At 40.3% G+C, this 21,196-nt stretch overlaps 2 protein-coding genes across 3 annotated transcripts in view; both read right to left on the bottom strand.

Annotated features, from left to right (window-relative positions):
- Nucleotides 1-9,760, bottom strand: part of wwp2 (WW domain containing E3 ubiquitin protein ligase 2) — a 60,890-nt gene extending 51,130 nt beyond the window's left edge. For both annotated transcript variants that reach the window (XM_063477632.1, XM_063477633.1), the window contains exons 1-4: nt 9,712-9,760; nt 6,506-6,587; nt 1,173-1,329; nt 735-856 (exon numbers count right to left, since the gene is read on the bottom strand). In XM_063477632.1, coding sequence (XP_063333702.1) covers nt 735-856; nt 1,173-1,329; nt 6,506-6,575 — 349 coding nt within the window. In that variant the 5' untranslated portion in view covers nt 6,576-6,587; nt 9,712-9,760. The remainder of the gene's footprint in view (nt 1-734; nt 857-1,172; nt 1,330-6,505; nt 6,588-9,711) is intronic.
- Nucleotides 9,761-10,731: 971 nt separating this feature from the next.
- LOC134631912 (diacylglycerol O-acyltransferase 1-like) lies at nt 10,732-21,148 on the bottom strand. The gene is made up of 18 exons (XM_063480482.1): nt 21,032-21,148; nt 19,747-19,931; nt 18,436-18,523; nt 18,307-18,347; nt 17,776-17,861; nt 17,596-17,648; nt 17,391-17,496; nt 15,665-15,760; nt 15,513-15,572; nt 15,333-15,436; nt 14,667-14,705; nt 13,945-13,986; nt 13,799-13,843; nt 13,594-13,703; nt 13,449-13,514; nt 13,260-13,347; nt 11,830-11,892; nt 10,732-11,565 (listed from the first exon to the last, which is right to left on the bottom strand). The coding sequence occupies exons 2-18, from the start codon at nt 19,875-19,877 to the stop codon at nt 11,362-11,364; spliced, it is 1,422 nt and encodes a 473-aa protein (XP_063336552.1). The 5' UTR covers nt 19,878-19,931; nt 21,032-21,148; the 3' UTR covers nt 10,732-11,361.
- Between the last annotated feature and the right edge of the window lie 48 nt (nt 21,149-21,196).

Here is a 21,196-nt window from a genome sequence, read left to right as displayed (position 1 = left end):
AAAGTGGGATAAGATAAGCTGCAACAGCCTGATTTTGAAATAACTGACAAGTAACTATCAGAACTTCCAATGCTACAAAGAAAAGTAAGAAAAATTAAAAGTCTATATACTCTTTGCAAAGCCTCAGCCACTGCGTGTAATTTTTAAGGTTATTTTATCTAATCTAACTACTGCACATGGATTTGGAGTCGGCATTTTAGTCTCAGAGTCTCAGCAGCCCCTCTCTGACCGTGTCTGTCGTGTATTTACAGCAATATTTTCGAATTTCCCTCATAGCGGTTGGTCGTGGCTTACATGATGATGTAATGAAGTCTCTGGAAGACACAGAACCTTTCTGTATGTGAATGTATATGTCCTGTATACAGACTGTAAATTATACTGCTAATAATTTTGGTTACACCAAAGCAAACACTGTTTGGGTATGCTGCATATCATCAGAGTAATTCTGACAGTTCCAAAGAGGCTTTGGACTTTGCATCCAAGGAAATTCACCAGGACTGTAATAAAAATGCCCAAGAGCAATTTTTAGGTAATTTCATTTACTCAAAGTAATATAGAGAAAATTTATATATTTTTTTCTTTTTTTTTTAATCAAATAGCCAGGAAAAAAACAATGAGGAAAAATGCACAAACCTCTGTTAAGTAAGGTAGAGAAACACATACAGTGAAATTGTGCTCGACATGCATGGTCACTCCAAACTGTGTGTGGGTGTTTGTGTGTGTTTTTTTCTTACTCTTGCCATCGTGTGAGCGCAGCGTGTCCAGCAGGTCTATGGTTGCGCTGCCCAGTAGCTCCTTTCTCAGGGTGTGGCAGCTCCACAGCTTTAGATCCAGACGACTCTGTGGCGTCACATTACTGCAAAACAGCATGAAGAATACATAAGCTACAAATGCTTCTGCTTACAGCAGCTGCATTTTATTATTGCATCCTGCTCCTCATCGTCTTTAGCGATGGTGCGCAAGTTCTACCTCAGGAAAAATGTTTTAAATAAGCTGACGGGAAACGAGTACAAAATCTCGATTAAATTTTAGATGTGGTAGAGCACTACCACGACAGCAATACAGTCCAAAAACTGTCAGATGCATGCAGTTAATTTAATGTTCTATTGAATTGTTTTAACAATAAAACCCTGGCTCTCATGAGAGCCCGAGCGTGTGTGGTGCTCACTCACAGGGTGAGGTCTTCGTTCCACTGCAGCTCAAGGTGCCCGCTACGTTTGCCTGTTTTTTTGGTTTCACTGGTGAGGCCGTCTGCAGTCACCTCAACGAAGGAGCTCAGCCGAGAGTGCCGGTTCGGCAGCTTTGGGGACTGGGGCTTCGCTGACACCACTGCAAACACACACACACATAAAGCATGTAACGTAGTGGATGAACACATCTGTGGTTGTGACAAAACCTCTGCCACCAGTGCTGTCATTTATGGCAACAAAGGACAATAAATGTTAACAAAAGAGAAGCATTTCTTTTTTTCATTGACGTTTAACTGACTGACAGCTGCAGAGAGAGAGAGTCGGAGCTGATCAGATCCTCACGTGGAAAACGACAGTCTAATCACACTAAAGAATTTTAGTTCAGATTCAGAACACTTTATCAATCCCTGCAGAAATTATGTGGTCACAGTTACTCCAAGACAGCAAGAACAGCAACTACCTAAATTATATTAAATAATAAAATATATTACAAAGTTACAAGATGTAACAAAATAGCTTACAAATAGTTCTAATATTATAATAACAGTTCTAATAAACAAATATTCCAGTACAAAAAACTAAATATGACACTGAGATGGCCTTCTTATTATACCGACATCCTCTGTAAAGGATGTTCAGATCGTTAGGGTGTGTGCATTGTATACTGTGCATTAGATGGAGGAACTGAACAGCAGGAATGACTTCCTGTGTCGTTTGGTGGTGCATCTGGGCCTCACTGAACAGCTTCTGTGACTCGCCAACAGTGGGTGAGCGGGATTGTCCAGCATTGTCCTTTTCTTGGACAACATCCGCCTCTCTGACAACACCTTAAGGGAGTCCAGCTCCATCTCCACAATGTTACTGCCCTTGTGGATCAGTTCATTGAGCCTGTTAGCATCCGTGACCCTCAGCCTGCTGTCCCAGCATGCAACAGCATAGAGGATGGCACTAGCCACAACAGACTCATGTAAAATCCCGAGCGTGTCCAACAGATGAGAAAAGGCCCCAGAAAATACAGACGGCTCTGACCCTTCCTGTAGAGTGCAGTGGCGTTTTTATTGTCACTGTGTAATCCGAGGTACTTAAAGTCCTCCACTGTGTCCACATCAACCCCCTTCTTTTTAAATCAGACCCGACTGGTGATTGTATATATGCAGTTTCTTCATCCAGGTGACCATGGTAACTAAAGCTAATGCAGCAATGCTTCCAAAATAACTGGCCAAATAAGTCTTTGTAGGAGCGTTAAGATGACTGCCAAGAGGCGATGTGTACATATAGGATTCTGGAACAATCCTGATTTTTATGAGATTGTTTTCTATTTATTATATAGAAAACAGTAGCACGGTGTACACTACCGTTCATTTTAGGTCACCTGGAATGGTTCTCAGCGGTGCTGGAGTTAAAAGTTAAATAAGTGGTTCAGTAAATTGGACGAATGTTACAGCGTACTACAACACCCTAACAGAAACTCCTTGGACTGTGTATACTCCTGCATGTATACTGGTTGTTGTGAGTATTTTGTTACACACTGTGTGTCACGGCCTGTTCAGGATGGATTTGAAGTACACGGAGTGTATCAGACAAATACAAACTTTGCCCTCTAGTGGAAGAAAGGAACACACCTTCAGTGTCATTTTCATTTATTTAATTTTTATTTATTTAATAAAATGTATTTAATTTATTTAATTTTTGGGGAAAAAGAATTGACTGACCACAATAAAGCCTTCATGTTAAAAAAAATACAAAAAAATCCAGCCAAGGAACCAGTACAATGTTCACTGGGGGAACATTGTACTGTTTACTTATGCTCCATTTAAGGTGGAATGAGTATTTGAAAGTAAAGAAACTTTTTGCATTCACTGATTTCAAGCTTTTTTTTTTCTTTTTTATTTGGAGTGGGGTAAAAGTGTACATCCAGACATTGGCGAGCTCAGAGGCTTGGAATTCTTGCAGGCCTGCTGAGACTCTTGTTATCGCATGTATCGGTCCTCAGAGGAGCTGATTTCTTCACACTGAATCACAAAATCACAAGATTGCAAACTGAAGGACATGCTGACTCGCAGCGTCTCGCAGAGTGCCTCTGTTCAGGACTACCGACTGAAAGAATAAATGTGACAGATTAAGATAAAAAAAAAAAAAAAAAAGATAGAGAGAGGGGTTTCCATCTGTACTTCTTCCTTTGCAGTGAGACCTTAGCAGATCCACACTGGCAGCAACATGTTGATGACCTCAGATCTTCTGAACATCTGGCATAACAGAACATGACTCATGTGAAGTTCTCTAGAAACAGGGAGGAAGTGACACGGGGAGGTGGGAGGTGTGCCAGAAATGGAAGAACTGAAGTAAGTTTCAACAGTGTGGGAGGATGTGGGAGAGGTGGAGGAGTGGCAGACAGCCTTTGAGAGCAGATCGGTAAATAAAAAGGTGAGTCAGTGTTCATATGATCAAACCTGTGGTTATGACTCTGGTGCAGTTCAATGACATATAATTAAGGAAAAAAGTTCTGATTAACTTTTTTTTGTCTCTTTAAAGATAAGGTGCAGGGAAATTCATTTTATTCCCAGCAGACTCAAGTGATTCATGCAAAAACAAAAAGTGAGTCAATCACCTTATAGCTTCATGCTAAAATATTACAGCATAGTACAAAGAAAAATGTATACAGGTGGAGTTATCTGATGCATGGACACTAGTTTCAATCAGTAAAAAAAGAAACAAAAAATGGTATGCTATGCCTGACTTGAAACTTTGATTCAGATCTGCCAATCAGGAAGCTCTATAAAGGTACGTCCTTTCTTTATTATCCAGAAGGAGAAGGCAGAAGGCGTGGGCTATCCAGCAGTTCGACATGAACACAGTGACTCCATATCCATGCAGTTATCACTGAAGGCATTCAAAGCTCACACACCTGGCGCCAGTTTGTTCATACTGACCCTGTCACTACCTAAGTTTGAGTGTCTATGCATTTGCACCATCTGTTTACAGGTAACGACAAAACAACATGTCTGATTAGCAAAGCTAACTCGAAAGTTCGAGTTACGGATGGGTTTTCTTTTTCTGAGTGGTGGAGACACAGTCTTTTGTTCAATATTTATTAACAGGCACGTGTGCTTGTGTATTACACAGTTTATGAATGCATGCCTGAACTCCACACACTTGTTAAATTTGCTCATGACAGGCTCTAAAACAAACTAACCTAAACATACAGACTTCAAAACGCTCAGGTCATATATCCTTATATCAGGTCTATGATACAAACTCATATTAAAAGGTAAGAACTACTGTTACTGTGATGTTTTCATCCTTTTGACCATTTCAAGTGTTGGATGATTAAACCAAGCAGGACTCTCAGGCTTGGATTAGACTCACTGTACGACACTGTTCTCAACTAAATCGATTTTTGGAACGACATTGAATGACGTCTCAAACACATGAACTAAACCTTCTGAAAATTAACACAGAAAAAAAATGTTTAAAAAAAAAATCTCTGCATTGACACAGTTACTATGGTAACTTACGCTGGACACATGACCAATGAAATCTCTCAGCACCGAGCCTGAAACAGAAAGCCTGGAGTAGCAAACAAGGTTGTGTTGTAGGTAGCACACTTATCTGGTCACCTTAACCTCCAGTAAAAAAACCACCAAAACCTCAAATCAAAATCTTTTATGTGCCACAGAAAAACAAAGAAACAAGAAACAACCAAACTACTTGTTAAATAACCGATTCACTTCTTACAGAGTAGGATTACTGAACAGAGTTTTAAACGGTTATTTTTATTACATAATTTTTTGTTTGTCATATATTAAAGCAATTTGAAAGTCACAGACAATGTCACATTAAAACCCTGGCAGCTCTGCTGAAGCTGCGAGCCCTCCTGCTGCCTCAGTCATTAGAGATAAGAACATAAAAAGTCTATCACAGCCATCTATAGTGAATCTTTTTTGTTTCCTGACTCCTCCAATTAATAAAATTCGATCATGATCTATAAGCAAAAGGCTTCCTCTATTCTCCAAGCCAGTGTCAGGTCATCATTTGGCTCTGTTTCTCCTAGGTTAATGCATAAAACTAACAAAACATTACCAAATTAAATCTAAACATATGAGATTTAATTAGTGGGAGATCACTGTCATTCTGCAGGTTAAAGTGTACCGTATCTATATTTCCTTGATTATCGCAAGTACAGATCAGGATTTTAAATATGTGATATTTTCAATTACAAATCAGATTTGTGAAAATGAAAATCCATCAGTAGATGTGGCATTTACATTGATGCATGCGCCAGCTGCGATGTAGGTGTTCAGCTGATGAGCTGAGAGGTGTTAGACTGCATAACTGCCTGGATGGATCGAAATTATTATTCATTTATTTAAACCACGGAGGGAAAACGCTGCAGTGCAAGGTAAATTCATCCAACAAACCAAGGTGTGAGCTAAGTAAGCTGTAAACTTTGTGGATCCTGGTCGTTACATTTTATCAAATAGTCAAACAAACTAAAAAGGAGAGAAACCTGAGGGTGTCTGGATTGTTCCCCTCATTTCCTGTTTTATTTTCTAACAGCTGTTTGTCTTCACCTTTAGTTATTTCCATTTCTGCCTCTTCTCCAACAGCGAATTACACACCTACACACCTACAGGTAAAACCCCCAGTTTCCCTTTCTTTCTTGCCAGGTCACCTTTGTACTCCTGGCAGTTAACACCTCTGGGCACATCTCCGGTTTTCCAGGTAATGTCTTAGTGTAAGTTTTTCCTCTTTGTGGTTTGTTTGAGTGTTTCTCTGTTTAAATTTTTGCCTTTTGTGTTTACATTGTGCTGAACCCTGGACTGACATGAGGTTGGGGATTTTTTGGACCTAACTTTGCCATCTTGCAGTTGGACCTTTGTCTCTGTACTGAATCCTGGCAGGAAGATAATATTGCATTACATTAAGGATGCAAATCCTCCCTTATCTCACTTTATAAGTCAACTTTTATGTCAGGTAGAGACCGACGCTGCTTTTCTCAAGTCAGCAAGCTAAAAAACAAATATTTGTTTGCACAACAACAAGTACAGCTCTGCGTCACTAAACTGGCCTCTCCAAAGCTGGTCGCAGTTCATCATTCATGGTTTCACAACAAAAACAGCGCAACAGAAAGGACATAGTCACATTATGAAATATGTTTATGGGTGATAATATACTGCCTTATGCTTGGAGAAGGGATAGCCAGATAAAGAGATTAAAAAAACAGAAGTACCTGTACCACACTTCTTCTGTTTGCGGTATCAACATTTTGTCTGTGTGAGCAATAAAGTAGAAAAAAAAAAAAAAATCACAATTACCTTTCAAGGTCAACTGAGACTTCTCAGTGGTCTGGGCACTGCCAGGTCTGCTCACGCTGGCAGCTGCCATGACATCACAGCTCTGTAACACAATCACAAACACACAAAATATTACAATATACTGTCATTGCCTTCCAATCAGGTGTGTGTTGGGTGATACCGCTCTTCTATGCAAAAAAATATTGTGGTGGAGGCAGAATTTTACTGCATTAGATGGTAAATCTGGAGCAAGAGGTGGATGACATAGCTTGATTTATGTGCAGTGTCTTGAACGACAATCTTGAAAGCAAAGCAAGTTGTCTCATATTATTTTAACGTCACCAGCATAACATAACCCCTCCTTCAGACAGAAAAGCATAAAACTCCCACCACACTGCACCTCCAGTCCTTAAACACTCACTCCAGGGGAGTGATAAGTGACGTTGCCTAAGCACATTTCGCAGCATTAGAGAGAAAGCTAGCTGGGCTAACCTAATTCAACGGGGCAAAACATCATGACATGCAATCACGCATCACTTAAAACTGCACAGTTACAAAACTTCACAAGCAGAAGGGAATTCTGAGTCTTTTAAAAGACTGGAGAGGTCGTATCACTACATTCACCAGCAGCAGAGAGAGAGACACGGGATGAACAGGACAAAGAAGCAGCAGAATACAGGTGGCGCTCCCCCACCCACAGCAACAGGTACCAGGTGGTGATAGTAACGGGTGTTTTTCCTCAAGACACGACAATTTATGCCAAAACATCTGGAAGAATACATCCAAATGGAGTTTGTTTCAAAGCAGCTGTGCAAACATTAAGGCCAATGAGCCCGACCGATGTTTACTTTAAAAACTGTGGCGTTAGATTCAAGTCAAAAGCAGAACTCAATGATTTCCCACAGCCAAATATCCACCTTCTCTTAACACAGCAAAAAGCTTATTTATTGCTTTAGTTATTTTATTATTATTATTTTATTTTTATGGTCACATTAAAACACTTAAAAACAGACGTTGCACATACTTAACTCAGCAGTCAGCTCAGATATGTTAATGACCACCCAAGCATACACATCGACTTGTTTCAGCATTTTCTAATATAACGCTTCCCCCACTAACTGGCTCAGACTTCACTGTCATTCAGCTGTTCCCACAAAAAGGATCTCTCGCTACAGCTGGATGGTCTGCTGCTCTCTCCTGAACTCCACCTGGCAAAGGTAGTTCTACTGCTGAAGGGCCACTTTAACCACAAGCTACACCCTACAGCTCACCAAGCCTACAGAGCAAACAGGGCCTGCCGTCTCCAGCTCCAGTCCAAGATAGTGGAGGTGAATCTCAATTGAGGCAGCCCATTTTATAACTCTGTTATTTATTTTTGACAAGGTACTGAAAAAATTAGAATTAGGGAAACTGCTTTTTGTAAGCACATGTACACACACACAGATTCCCCTCCATGCCACAAACAGAAATCAGTAGGACGCTATATTCTGGCAGAAGCCACGAGACACTTTAAAACTATACAAAAGGCCCACTCATGCAAAAAAAATATAGAGTGAGACAGCTAGACTCTTGCTGGTTAACACGAGTGTGCATACTTGTTCTCCTCTCTGATCACACTGCCAGAAACACTAAATCAGAGCGCATTCACTGGGAATTCAGCTGTACTTAAACAGTATATATGAACTCAGACATCAGGAGGGAAGATCCACAGACCCAGGCTACAGTAAGGAGCCCTCTCATATCATCATCATGAATGAACAGCTTTTACAGGCACATGTTTGCACAATTCATTGATGCTGTAATAATGTTCACTTACCCTGGTGTGATTACAAACCTTGTTCCACTATTGTAACTAAACCGGATTGTTTTCATGTACATGCAGATTGCAAGGGCTTTAACAACACTCAGGAAATTAAAGGGTGAATCACTATATTATTTATAGGCGAGATTACCTACCCCAAGTTGGAGCTTGTCTGAACTATTTTATACACTCTCTGACAGTGTGATCTGTAAGACACTAACTACTTATCACAATATTGGAGTACAAGGTATATAAAGCTGATTAAAGGTGTACTGAGTAGCCTGTCCTAATGAATTTACATTAAAGGCGTGAAGTTGTTCTCCCTGTAATATTAAGTAAAAGCCATGACTTTCATCAAACCCCATCAACATCACCTTGAGCAAAGTCAGAGCACCCTGCTGAATTTAAAGCACTGCAAATACAATGCAGATTAAGGCTGGACTCTGCTCTGAAGGTGTGCTGATACTGATCTGTACTATATGCATTAAGGAATTAAAATTAAATTAAAAATAAAACCCCGATTCTAACACTGCTCTGCGAAGGGGACCCTCATTTTGAAGGTGACATGCTGCAGGCACTGCAACCGAAACCAAGACAAAACCCAGCCAGAGGTGACCTGGTCCGAGTCAGAGTGACTAACCGGGTGTTGGATTGCCAGAATATCCACCTGAGGTCTGTCTCAAGGCTGCAGATAAACAGACGAGAGCTACCAAAACAAAAAGCGCACAGCATCCTCCGTCAACCTTGTGAAAGAAGCTGGAGGCTGCGCAGCGTTTCTTGGCCGCTGTGAGCAGTCTGAACTTCTCAAGAACCAAGAGAGGTTTAAATGATCCTGACAAACTATTTTATCGCTGCCGTATAAAATACATTTGGCTGCTGCGCACACAATACAAACGCGGAAGGTGATCAAGGTTTGTATGCATCACCGTCAACGAGAGCCGACCAAAACGCTAACGCTTCTGGTCATGTTTTCAAAATAAAATTTCCTGTTTCGTTTTGTTTGGGTTTGTTTGCGTTGAGAGCGCGGAGACAAAAAACAGGAAATTAATCCTTTTATCAGCAAGTAGAAACTGTCGAAGGTGAGCTTCTTCTGTTGAAAAACACAAATGTATTAGAGACTCACAATTTATACATTGATCTTTAAGAATCTGAATATTTCAGTCGAACTCTAGTAACATTTATTTCGAAAGGAAAGCCAACACACTTCCGCTTTGACTCCACGAAATTCAGCTGGTTTACCTAAAAGAAGCTAATAGCTAGCCAGCGAGCTTCTTGGTGGGATTTTATAAAAGGACATGCGGATAAAACCCGTTCTAATCACCTGACAGCAAGTAAAGCCTCACCCACAGCCTCACGGTTCTCCTCAGGCCATGGTACACGTATTGACACGATAACAGTTTAGGCTTATGTGTGATCCTGGACGTACCTTTTTCAGCTGTGCTCCGCCGCTGTCGCTAGTGAACTTTCATTTCCGCCTCAGTGACAATATCACGTGACCTAGGGTATGGCGTTCTCATTGCACAAAGGATTGTGGGTCGTAAACAATAATAAACAGCCCACACAATTACCTTAAATCACCTTTAAACAGTGAAAAACAAACAAACAAATGTGAATTTATCAATGAGTTTCATTTTTCGTATAAAGCCTCACATACAGCGAACACGGCCTCTTGCTTTCTTCCAAACCATGAAAAAATATTTAAATATGAAATGAGGAAAGCATGCCCCTATTTTTTTTTTAATAAATCTGTGTATCTCTATGTAGTTTACATCTTTATCTAAGCTCTGAATGATCCCTGGTTTGATCCCAGGAGGAGACACAAAACCCTAATCCTACTGAAAAAATATGAAGTTTGTTCGAGGTCAAATGCTTAGCCAACCTTTGTACTCATGTCCCCCACGGCCTAGTATGTTGTTATGAAGTTTGAAGAATAAACTTCATAACAAGCTTAATATATAGCTTTTAGTGCTTTTTACATTTGGTGGGACCTTGACCATGACCCGATTTCTTACCAAAATTAAATCAGCTTGAGCTGTTTTTGGCATCTACCGTCTCCCAAAATTGAAAATAATATCTTGAAACTGCATGAAAAGTTATACGTTTGAAAATTTTATTTTCTGTACATTACCCCAACTCCCACTCTCCTCCTTCGACTGTAAATATCCTGTACTGTTTAAGTTTGCACTTTGAGTCCACCTGCTTTCACTTGCATTCATGACAGATGGTAAGTGCATTTGAAAGGTCTTGGGAACCAGCTAACGGGAGCAGTACGTATTTGCGCAAGTGGGAATTTGTAACTGTGTCCTTCAGCAGCAGGCGGCAAGAACAGGCTGTATTCCTTTCAGATGGCAAATGTTAATCCACAAAAGAACCTCCAGAGAAGAGGAACCTGATGGGAATGTTGGCATATGCATCTAGGATCTATGACAAGGAGAGGAGATGAGGCTAAGTAACTCAGATGGCTTTATTTGAAAACAATAGCCTGAACAAGTAACGATTAGAGGGGTACACTACAAACAAAATTCAATAGCGCCAGTATTTCTTTGTGTTAGCTGCCTCGACAAAACCTAAAACCTCAGTCGGAGATAACAAGTGTCATGATGGAAGTTATAAATTTTCTGCTGAACTTCGCTTTCTGCTTCAGATTCTGTGCACACTCACATAAGAAGAAGCTGTCTGCGGTTCTTGTGATTCGGTAAACTTATATAAATGAAGGCCTCTTAATCACACGTTGACGTGGCGGCGTCCTAGCAGCAACTTTGATTACAGCAGGAATGGTCACATCAGGAAGACCTTTACAAATTGATTGCAGCTGAGTCACCATCTCACTTTGCTGTCCACATTCAGAAAGCATGAATGAACAAATTTAAATAAAGAAACCTTAAACGGTCATTTATTCCAATAATATCAGCTTGATGTGTATGCATAGTAGCATAACTCAGGTTTGGTGTACACAGAATAATATGTATTGCTGAAGTGGAACATCAGGCATGTGCAGCTTTGCCTCACAGATGAATTCTCAGCCCAGTCATAAATGCAAAAGTGTAGGAATATCTGCTAGACTGCCTTCACTCAGTCAGTGAAGCTGCAGGAAAACTCTCCGCTCTGATGTTGGTGGTGACTGTGACGGGCGATGCTGACAGTTAACGTGGAGGCTGACGTAGTAGTCGTGAAAGTAAGTGGTCACAGCTAGAGGAGGGCCCAGCAGCAGGAACAGCCACACTAAACCGTTGCCATAGTTTCCCTGGAAATAGTTTCGAAGGAATACCGCAACCAAGAGCTGCAAGGAGAAGACATGGTGTCAGCTCAAGGCATGCCCCGATTATAATAACACAGTGCATTGTGTTAGGTGTGGAAGGCCAAAAACAGTAAAGTGGATCAGGTTTAATTATTAGGATTAAGATTTCAGTGCGTAATCCATGTCTCCATTTAAAGCCTTTTTGCATTTGTTAATAGTGTTAAATAAAAGGACATAAAATGCATCCATGAATGATTAAGTTGCATCCCCATACAGCAGCAGCTGCCACCAGTGCAATAATCTCACCTCAAACACCATCATGAGAAAGATCCACAGACGCCAGCTATGCAGGGGCAGAGCAATCATATACTGTGTAGGAGAGAGAAGAGAACCATCACAGCTCATTAGTACTGTAAGTTTATCCAGAGGTACCAGCTTAATTTTATTGTATAGAAGTGGGCTGCAATTCAATCCTAATCTCTTTTCCTTTTCCCCAGTGGGAGAAAAAAATCACGAAGTCAAGAAAAAATGTGAAGTCTGACTCCACTCCAGAAACCAAACTACCTAATAAAGCGACGGTGGACGTCACTGACGTGGGTCAGCTGTGGTGAAACTACAATGTCCCACTGATGGACTACAAAGACTCATCTCACACTGACTGCTGTGTGTTTCATGCAGCTTGTAGGTTATAAACATGGTCATAAATCTCACTTAATTACCAGACAGAGGAACAGAGGAATAAAGATATATAATAATATACAATAAGAATGGTAGGATACAGTAATTTACAGCAGTATACAATAGCATAGTGCAAATATAATATCAAACAACTCAAACAAAGTGACGATATAACTATTCCAGTAAAATAAATAACATAACAATCAGTGCAGGTGCTTATAAAAAAAGTGACATAGTATTGTGCAATGAATAAAAAGAGAGTAGCAGCATATGATGGGGGTATGAAACAAACATTCAATAACATACTGTTAAGTAATATTACACAATCTGAATGAGAACAAAATAACATTGATATTAATCTTAAGAAATGTCACCCTTTTAAAAAAAAGTCTTTCAGCGTCTGTCACTGATGTAAAGTCAGTTCATAGGAATCCTAAAGGCCAGAAATAGTTTTACAGCGAAAACTTAACCAAAGTGTGAAAACAGATATTTTTAAATCTGAAAACATGAGTTCAGAGAGTCTAAAATAGTTCCACATTTACTTTTAGCTTCACATGGGACACAAACCAAAGTTTCTGGGGCTAAAGATCAATGTTTGGTCCTTGAAAGGTCACCTGCAATCTTGGAGTATATGAGATCGTTCAGAGGTAACTTCTGGGTCTGAAATGGGAAGAAATGCAGAAGTTCCTTAAACCTGCATTCTGGTTAATGACCAGCAGGGGTGGCCCTTGGATGTTGATTCACCTTTACAGTGTCTCTGGCCAGTTCTGCACAAACTTAGTCTGAACGTTATTAGATTGCTGTAACTTATGCTGGATTCCCCGTTTATTAAATGCTAGATTTGTGGGACTAAATTCAATAAAGCCAAGGCCCTGACATTCAAGCCCTACACTCTATAGTTGCAACGATGGTCTTCTAGCACCTTAAATATGATACTGTAGACCAGTAAGGTAAGAATCAGATACTGCCATAAGCAAGGGTGCAATGTATCCTGTGCCAAAGGAGGTAAGGAAGCACTGATAGCCCCTTTCCAAAGATGTCAGAAGAGTGGACTATACCTCACAAAGCGCAGCAGACATCAGGAAAACCAGCAACTCAGCATGTGATGGGGAAACATTCCTCTCCACCAGACGAGTGTAAATGTGTCTTTTTATGCATAAAAAGAAAAACATGTAAGCAAAAAAAACCCAAAAAAACAACCCATGTCAAACATTCAAGCACACAGACCAAAAAAATGTTGATAATACCTGTGACACCACCTCTGAAAGGGAATATTCCAGTTCTTCCAGAAAGCAATCAAAGTTGTAGCGTTCCTGTAGATAAAATATAAACTGCATTAATTCTGAGATGCAAAATTAACACAATTTACAGTAAATGTTCTATACAACTGACCACCAGTCTCCATAAAAATGGCGATCACCAAAGCGCAGCAGTTCTGCACAGAAGTTCAGGTATGAATGAGTCAAAAAGAAGAAGAGGAGCCAGAGGAAGTGGGTCGGTGCCTGACAAGAAAGTATGTGTTAGCAATGCCAATATGCCACACATACAAACTCTTATCTCTAAGTATCATGGACCAAGGACAAAAGAAATCACTAACCACCAGTCCCACGAGGTGCTCCACCCTCGTAGTGATGGCCATGCTCTGGATAAAAGTATACAACGAGAAAGAAGGGTGGATTCAGCAAGGGTGGGAGCTGCCCTTGTTTTAATGAGCACACTTTAGAAGGATCATGTTTCACTTACAGAGAATGAGATTTCTGATCTCTGGAAGATGGGTTCAATCCACTAGAAGGAAACAAAGGATTCAAGAATCATGAAATTCAACTTGGTTCTTGAAGATAATAGTCATCGATTTCCATGACTCCCTACTCCATGAAATACCAGCTGAAGATTTTACCCATTTATACCCATTTATAGACAGGACATTAAAATCACTGAGAGGTGAATCAAATGCACTGATGTCACTTTGATTCAAATATTGCAATAATGGCACAGTATGTCCAACCACACCAATGAGGAACGGGTTGAGGAACACAATAAAGAGTCATGACCCAGTTTTCTAAACTCCCGAGGTCATAGCCCAGTGCCTGCTTGACGCCCTGTGCACAAAGGCTCGTGGGACCAATGAGTGGACTGTAAATGCTACAGTGATCAATACTCTTCATGTGTGCATTTTTATGTACGTGATGAGAGGTTATAGCCAGGAAATAACTTCTTGGTGTTATACTAAAGAATGAGGACACATTTTAAGGACACGTAATAAAACATGTATCAGCAGAGTACATTCAATAGCATATGTCATCATCAGTGCTACTCCTAATTCACACATACCCCCCAAATCAACCTCCAGAGTGAAACATGCTCTCACAGCCGTGCAGTACCAGACTCCCTGAAAGGTCTGCACATAAATGCAGTGATACTAAACTACTGTATAACAAAGAAAGGACTTCAACGATCTGCTGTACCTGCTGCACAATGCCAACCATGATCTGGACAACCACCACCTAAAAACAGAAAATTATGTTTAATTATCCCATGTAGTGTGTGCACAATAATTTTACATTTTGTTTAAAAAAAATACATTTTAAAAAAAGACAAATATTCAACACATGTGATTTAATGTGGCATACAAAACAAATCTTAGATGTCGGGACTTTAAAATGTAGTAGCTAAGTCCTTACGTTTCAAATTCTCTCCAACAATAGAGAATTTAACAGGAGAAAAGACAGAGAAGACAGGAACAAGGAGCAGCAGAGACTACAATACAATCAAACGAAAAAGAAATAACGAAACAACAAGGATTTATATCAGGAGCAGTCACACTGACATTAGCGGGGACACAGAAAATCCCCTGTGCAGTGTCACAGTATTACAAATACAATACTTCTGGTTAAAGGTTCAAAGATAATCTGATTAAAGAGCCTGAAGCTATCCAAGAAAACGGTTTGTTAGCGCTCGTTTTGTTACCATGCCAACAGAGGATGAAGAACGCCACGGAGCGCTCAAGTCTAGACTTGTAAAGAGAAAACTGAGTCATCCATATCAGCGCTATTAATCCTTTTTACTTTTTCTATTCTCCTCTCTCATAGAACAATATTGTGTAAAAATAATGACACCAGTGTTCAGCTCACCATTTCTATCAGTCTGTGAAGCAGCTTATTAATGCGGACGTTAGGACAGCAGGGGAAGCCCCTCTGGAAGCAGAGAGTGGGGGCGAGGAGGAAATAATAGAGCTCTGAGAAAATAAAGACAGAGTTAAAAATGCTGAAACATCACTTTGAGGCACTATAAAGAAATGAAGCAGCTGTTACCTCTGAATGTCAGATGCTCATTGTGGTGTTTCTGTGATGCAGGTCCATTCTGATCTTTCTCTAAAAAAAAAACAAAAAAAAAAAACAGAAGCAAAAAGCTGTAGCAGCTGCTGTTCTTCTGAGATGGGGTCAATAAAAAGTTGCACAGATACCTAAATGAGCCAGACGATACCAACGATTTGTTTCCTGGTAGGAATAAAGTTTCATCCCCAGAATAGCGTAGAACAAGAGAGAGAAAAATGCTCCACCTGGTGGACAAAGCATAAACGTGCTTTTCAGACAATGAGACACATACACATGGAAGTCCTGGTTTATTTTCACAGCTTATGCCAGGCGTCATCGGTTCCACCAGTGCTACAGTCAGTAGTCAAACTATCTGCTGTGAATAAAGGTCTGTCTCATATGATAAACAGCTGCCAGCGGTGATGTAAAAAAAAAAGATATCTTCTTTTTTCCACAGAATCTATCTGGAGAACAATTCCTCTTTGCTGGCAGTGTATTCTAATTGGACCAAACCATACACCAGCTGTTTGAGAAGAATTGAAAATAAGGTACACTCACCAGCCACTGTGTTAGGTACACCTGCTCATTAACGCAAATATCTAATTGGCCAATCACATGGCACCGCAATGCATTTAAGCATGGTTATGATGGACTGCCAAAGTTCAAACAGAGCATCAGAATGAGTGAGTTTGAATGCAGTACTGTTGTTGGTTCCACACAGGCCTGTCTGAGTATTTAAAAAAAACAGCTGGTCTTCTTACTGGGATTTTCCCACACAATCATCTCTAAGATTCACAGAAAATAGTTTAAAAAAAGAGAAAATATCTAGTGAGCTGCAGGTGAGTTGCAAATGCTTGTTTGTTGATGTAGAGTTGATGAGCAGTTTGGAAAGCAGCCACCCAACTGCTCATAACAACCAAGCTTTGCAGAAGAGCATCTCTGACACCACAGTATGTTAACCTTGAAGCAGAAGATCACATCAGGTGCTGCTCCTGTCACCTAAGAACAGTAACCCGAGGCTACAGTCGTACTGACTCATCAATAAAAGACTTGAAAAATGTTGCCTGGCCTGATGAGTCTCAATCTTTGCTGCCATATTCATATGGTAGGTCAGAATTTGGTGTAAACTACATGAAAGCAACGATTATTCCTGCCTTATATGAATGGTTCAGGCTAGTTGGCGTAATGATGTGAGGGATATATTTTGCAAACTTTTGGGCCCTTTAGTACCATTCAAACAACACAGCTTACCCAAGTATTGTTGCTGACCATGTTCATCCCTTTATGACCACATTGTTCCCATCTCCTGATGGCTGCAGGATAATGGACCCTCACAAAGTTCAAATCATCTCAAACTGGATTAGGTGAGTTCACTCTAGTGAAATGACCTCCACAGTCACCGGATGTCAATCTAATAGAGCATCTTTGGGATGTGGTGGAACAGGAAACTCACATCATGGATGTGCAGCCAACAAATCTGCAGTACCACTGTGATGCTGTCACGTCATCCCCTCACCCAAACCGGTCACGGCAGGCGGCTTGGTTCTGCCACAGGTCTCCTTCTTAATAAAGGGAGGTTTTCCTTCCCACTGTTGCCAAAGCACTTGGTCATAGAGTGGTCAAATGATTGTTGGGGTTTTCTCTGTTTTATTTGTATTATTGTGTGGCTTATAAAGTGCTTTGAGGCAACTGTTGTGATTTTTGTGGTATATAAATAAAACTGAATTGGATTAAACTGAATGTCAACATGGATCAAAATCTGATCTGAATCTGTTTCCTGGTATACTTAATGAAGTGGCCAATGACTGTATTTTATAAGGGAACTCAAATCTATCGGTCTGGATTACAGTAAATATGATGCAGGTTTAAAGTTACCTGTTGACATTGCAGGCTCATGTACGATGACAGCAGCAGGAAATAGAACCAGCAGCCCCAGATTAGTAAGGTGTAAACGATGTGCGTTGGAGAGAGACAGCATTGCCTGACAAACAAAGATTTGTTATGTTTTTCTGTGTCAAAAAGTCCCTCTCTGGAAAGGTACATCCTTTCACATTTAAAAGAGAAAAGAATAAGCTCTCACCTTTTCCTGGGACCTCTCCAGAAGCAAAGCTATCAGAGCAAACGTGTTGGCAGCTGGGAAAATAAGAAATTTGTTCATTCACAACAACAAGTGTGCTGCTCTCTACTCTAAAGTAATCCTGTATCATTCATGATGTGTTTGTTTCTCTGCCACAGTCCTACGGATACCAATGGTTCTCACCCAGAATGAGGATGACTGACGGCCAGTTGCAGTTGTCCTCAATCAGATGTCCCAAAACCTTTTTGACATCTACCAAAAATCCATGTCTGTTATGAAGAGGAAAACAAAGTTAGCTTTAGTAAACAGTAAACAGAGAGCAGGGATGCATTTAAACTGGAAAAAATACTGTAATGAATAGAAATTCTTGGTCTTTAGACCAAGAGGTTTTAATATGTTCATGTGACACATTCAGTGTGGCGTTTCTCCTCACAAATTACCATCCAAAAGTCTTCTAGATTCAGAGTGTGTTGTGCTGTTGTGAAGCGCAGTGCTCGTGCTTTAGCGTTTCTTCCACTAAATGTGCCCGCAGATTCCCAGCATATAGACTTTACACTGGAGTACAGCATGGGAGGTTTGCTAAACATGAAACTTTAATGGTTTACAAAAAAGCTAGTCTGTTTGTAGGTGAAGGATGTGTTTTATAAATGGATGTGAAGTCCACCAAATCTGAAAATTCAAACCAAAAAAAGGACAGCAGCAATTTATACTCACTGTATGAAATTCTCCAAGAACAGGTGAGCATGAGTCAGGACCTTAAAAATCAGAATGACAGCGTTTTTATAACTCAATAAAATCTTAAATGTATTTCCACAAATGATAAGGCAGGGCTGAGAAACTAACCAGCAGGATGATGATCCAGTTGAGGATGCCTCTGTATCTGGTAAAGCTGCTGTTAGAGCTCAGCAGAGAGTCTTGGATGCTGTGGCAGCTGCACAAAAACACATTTTCATCTTCATCAGGCTTATTTTTTTATTTTTTACTGTAAATATTATCCTGTCAGCTCTAATATGACTGCATTGCAAAAACATTCCAGGTCTCCTCCAGTGGTAAACAAATGGAAAACCACTCAGCTGATGGTTTTTTGTTGGTTATACGAGGCCCTGGGATATAAAGAAACTAAACATGTCTACATCTGATTGTGTGTTTAATATATTTTAGCCCAAATTCAGATGATTTTACATTAAAAGTGACACTCAAGAGTCTGAAGATGGTTTACTATTCATTAACTGTTCCAAACAATTTCGTAATGATGGTGCTAAATAAGTATTTAACGGAATGATCTCTGTGTAGTTATGAAACAGGGTGTTTTGGCTCTACGATGGGCCACAAAGACCACACGGTACGAAAACACAATGTCAGAGAGGTGGTGTAGGTTCTCAGACATCCAGCTCATGGTAGTCTCAAGAGCTTGAAAAGGTTTTTTAGTGGGGTTTGTCCCTTAAGAGGTGCTCGCTGACTCAATATTAATCAGATGCACCACCACACGAGCCAAGGTGTGAAAAAAGGCGTAGATCTTTACCACCAGAGGTTTTGGGTGAAACCACTGTGAGACCTTGCCTGCCCTATCATGTGACCTATTGAGGTCACCTGACACAAGATGTGAGTGGGTGTTGAAACACCTGAGAAGGGATCTGAAGATCTCATCATAGGTGTCTGATAGTTGTTATCCACCACCAAAGTTCAAGGATTCAAGGATGCCAGTGTTCACTTTTTGGACCAAGAAGACAGATGGTTTAACCGATCACCTTCTTTTGAAGCTTTTAAGATGTAGGAGAGGGTTTTTGAAGCTGTGTGTGAGATTAGAGCTTCAGAATTAGATGGCCACACCTGCTGTAATGTGCGTCGTTACTTGTTCACCAAGATGTCAAGTATTATTCCTCAGTAAATGCATCTAGGTTTCACGCTATCCTCCTGAACAGTTATTTCTGCACAATGACAGCCAGGTCTGATGGGTTCTGTGAGTTTTTATTGGAGTTTATATGATGCCTTTCACGTATATAAATACAGTAAAAAGTCTACTCTCACGTCAATGCATTCATAATTTCTTATTTGTGCTGTTTATTATTTGAGTAAAATATGTGAACACTTTATCTGCCGATGAGGTCATACATCTGCCACATGGAGACACGAAGAAGGCAGCAGAAAGCTTACCAGAGCAAAGATGCATAGGGGTGTTCTTCTTCACTGGTTAGATCAAATGTAGAAAAGGAAGTGCTATCACAGAGGCTTATACCGTCTTCTTTGACTGAGGAGGAGGAGAACCTCTTCCTCATCGAAGCCATCTTTAACTCCAAGGATCAGTCCACCGAGGTGGAGGTCACAGATGTTTGAGTCCACTTTAAGAGTTAGAAAACAGATTTATTTAACTCTCACAAATCACATTCTCTTATTAGATACTTGATTTGAAATATTTAGATGATCAAAGAATAAACATAAATATTACATAGTGTCATATTTTTATCTGAATTTCATGCAAGAAATAAAGTGTAGACCAAACTCTGCAAATTCCTATTTACGTACACTGCATAAATAACATCAAATATTCTATTCTACTCTATCCTAAGTCTGGGCTCTGAGGAGGTCAGTTGATATTGTTCCAATGGGTGCTTTTCTATCCAGTTATGCTTTCACTGCATTTGCAGTGTGTTTGGGATCACTGTCATGCTAAAAAATAAAAACCTTTCCCAATCAGATGTTTTCCAGATGGTATTCCATGGTGGATTTAAATGTAATTGTACATTTCTGCCTTCATATTTCCACCGGTTTTCTCCAACACGACTGGCTGAAATGGAGCTCAAACCATGACCGAGCCTCCACCGTGCTTTACAGATGGCTGTACACACTCACTGTTGGGCTTCTATTTTGAACTCTTCCACACACAAAAATTTCAGATTTCCTGTTTCCCTTCATTGAGACAGGGTGTCCCTTAACAGCCACCCTTCCTATGCAGTTTCCTTATAGTTTTTGAATTCTGCAATGCAAATGGCATCTTCTTTGAAAAGAATTCCAACCAAATCGCTGTACTGGATTAACAGTTTGGTGTTTTATCGCTTGTATACGCGGGTGAACATTAAGAGAAACTTTTAGCCTTTACCGAGCTTTACGTTCAATTGTGCAAATTCGGCAAGCATACAAATTATTATTAAATGAGAGATTAGACTTTAATTGTCCTTTCTCCCTTAAACGACCCGTTGTCGCAGGTATCTTAAGCTTAAAGCCAAGAGGTTCTTTTTATTTTTATTTATTTATTTATTTTTTGCTGCTAGGTAGATAAAATGTACGCCGAATGAAATAGCTGCCCGAAATACATTAGTCAGTCTAACCTACTCGTTTTACAACCACTGCAACACCGGGTGCTAACAAGTGAAACTTTAAATTTCTGCAAATCCTAAAGAAGCTCGGTGTGACCTTCTGAAACGAAAGAAAAACGTCCTACCGCGTCATCCTCCGCGTGCAGCATCCTTCTACCAGGTCCAGGTCTCAGAGCATCCGCCGCCTGTCAGCTGACTGCCCGACACAGAGCTTCTCTGACCTCCGAGCCCTCTGAGGACTGAGGAGGTGCTATTCGGCGTGAAGCCACGAGATCCTTTTATTGTGAAAC

The sequence above is a fragment of the Pelmatolapia mariae genome, linkage group LG7 (assembly GCF_036321145.2).
Source record: "Pelmatolapia mariae isolate MD_Pm_ZW linkage group LG7, Pm_UMD_F_2, whole genome shotgun sequence".
NCBI lineage: Eukaryota > Metazoa > Chordata > Actinopteri > Cichliformes > Cichlidae > Pelmatolapia > Pelmatolapia mariae.
Note: the sequence above shows the minus strand (reverse complement) of the source record. Positions and strands in the feature narration are given on the sequence as shown.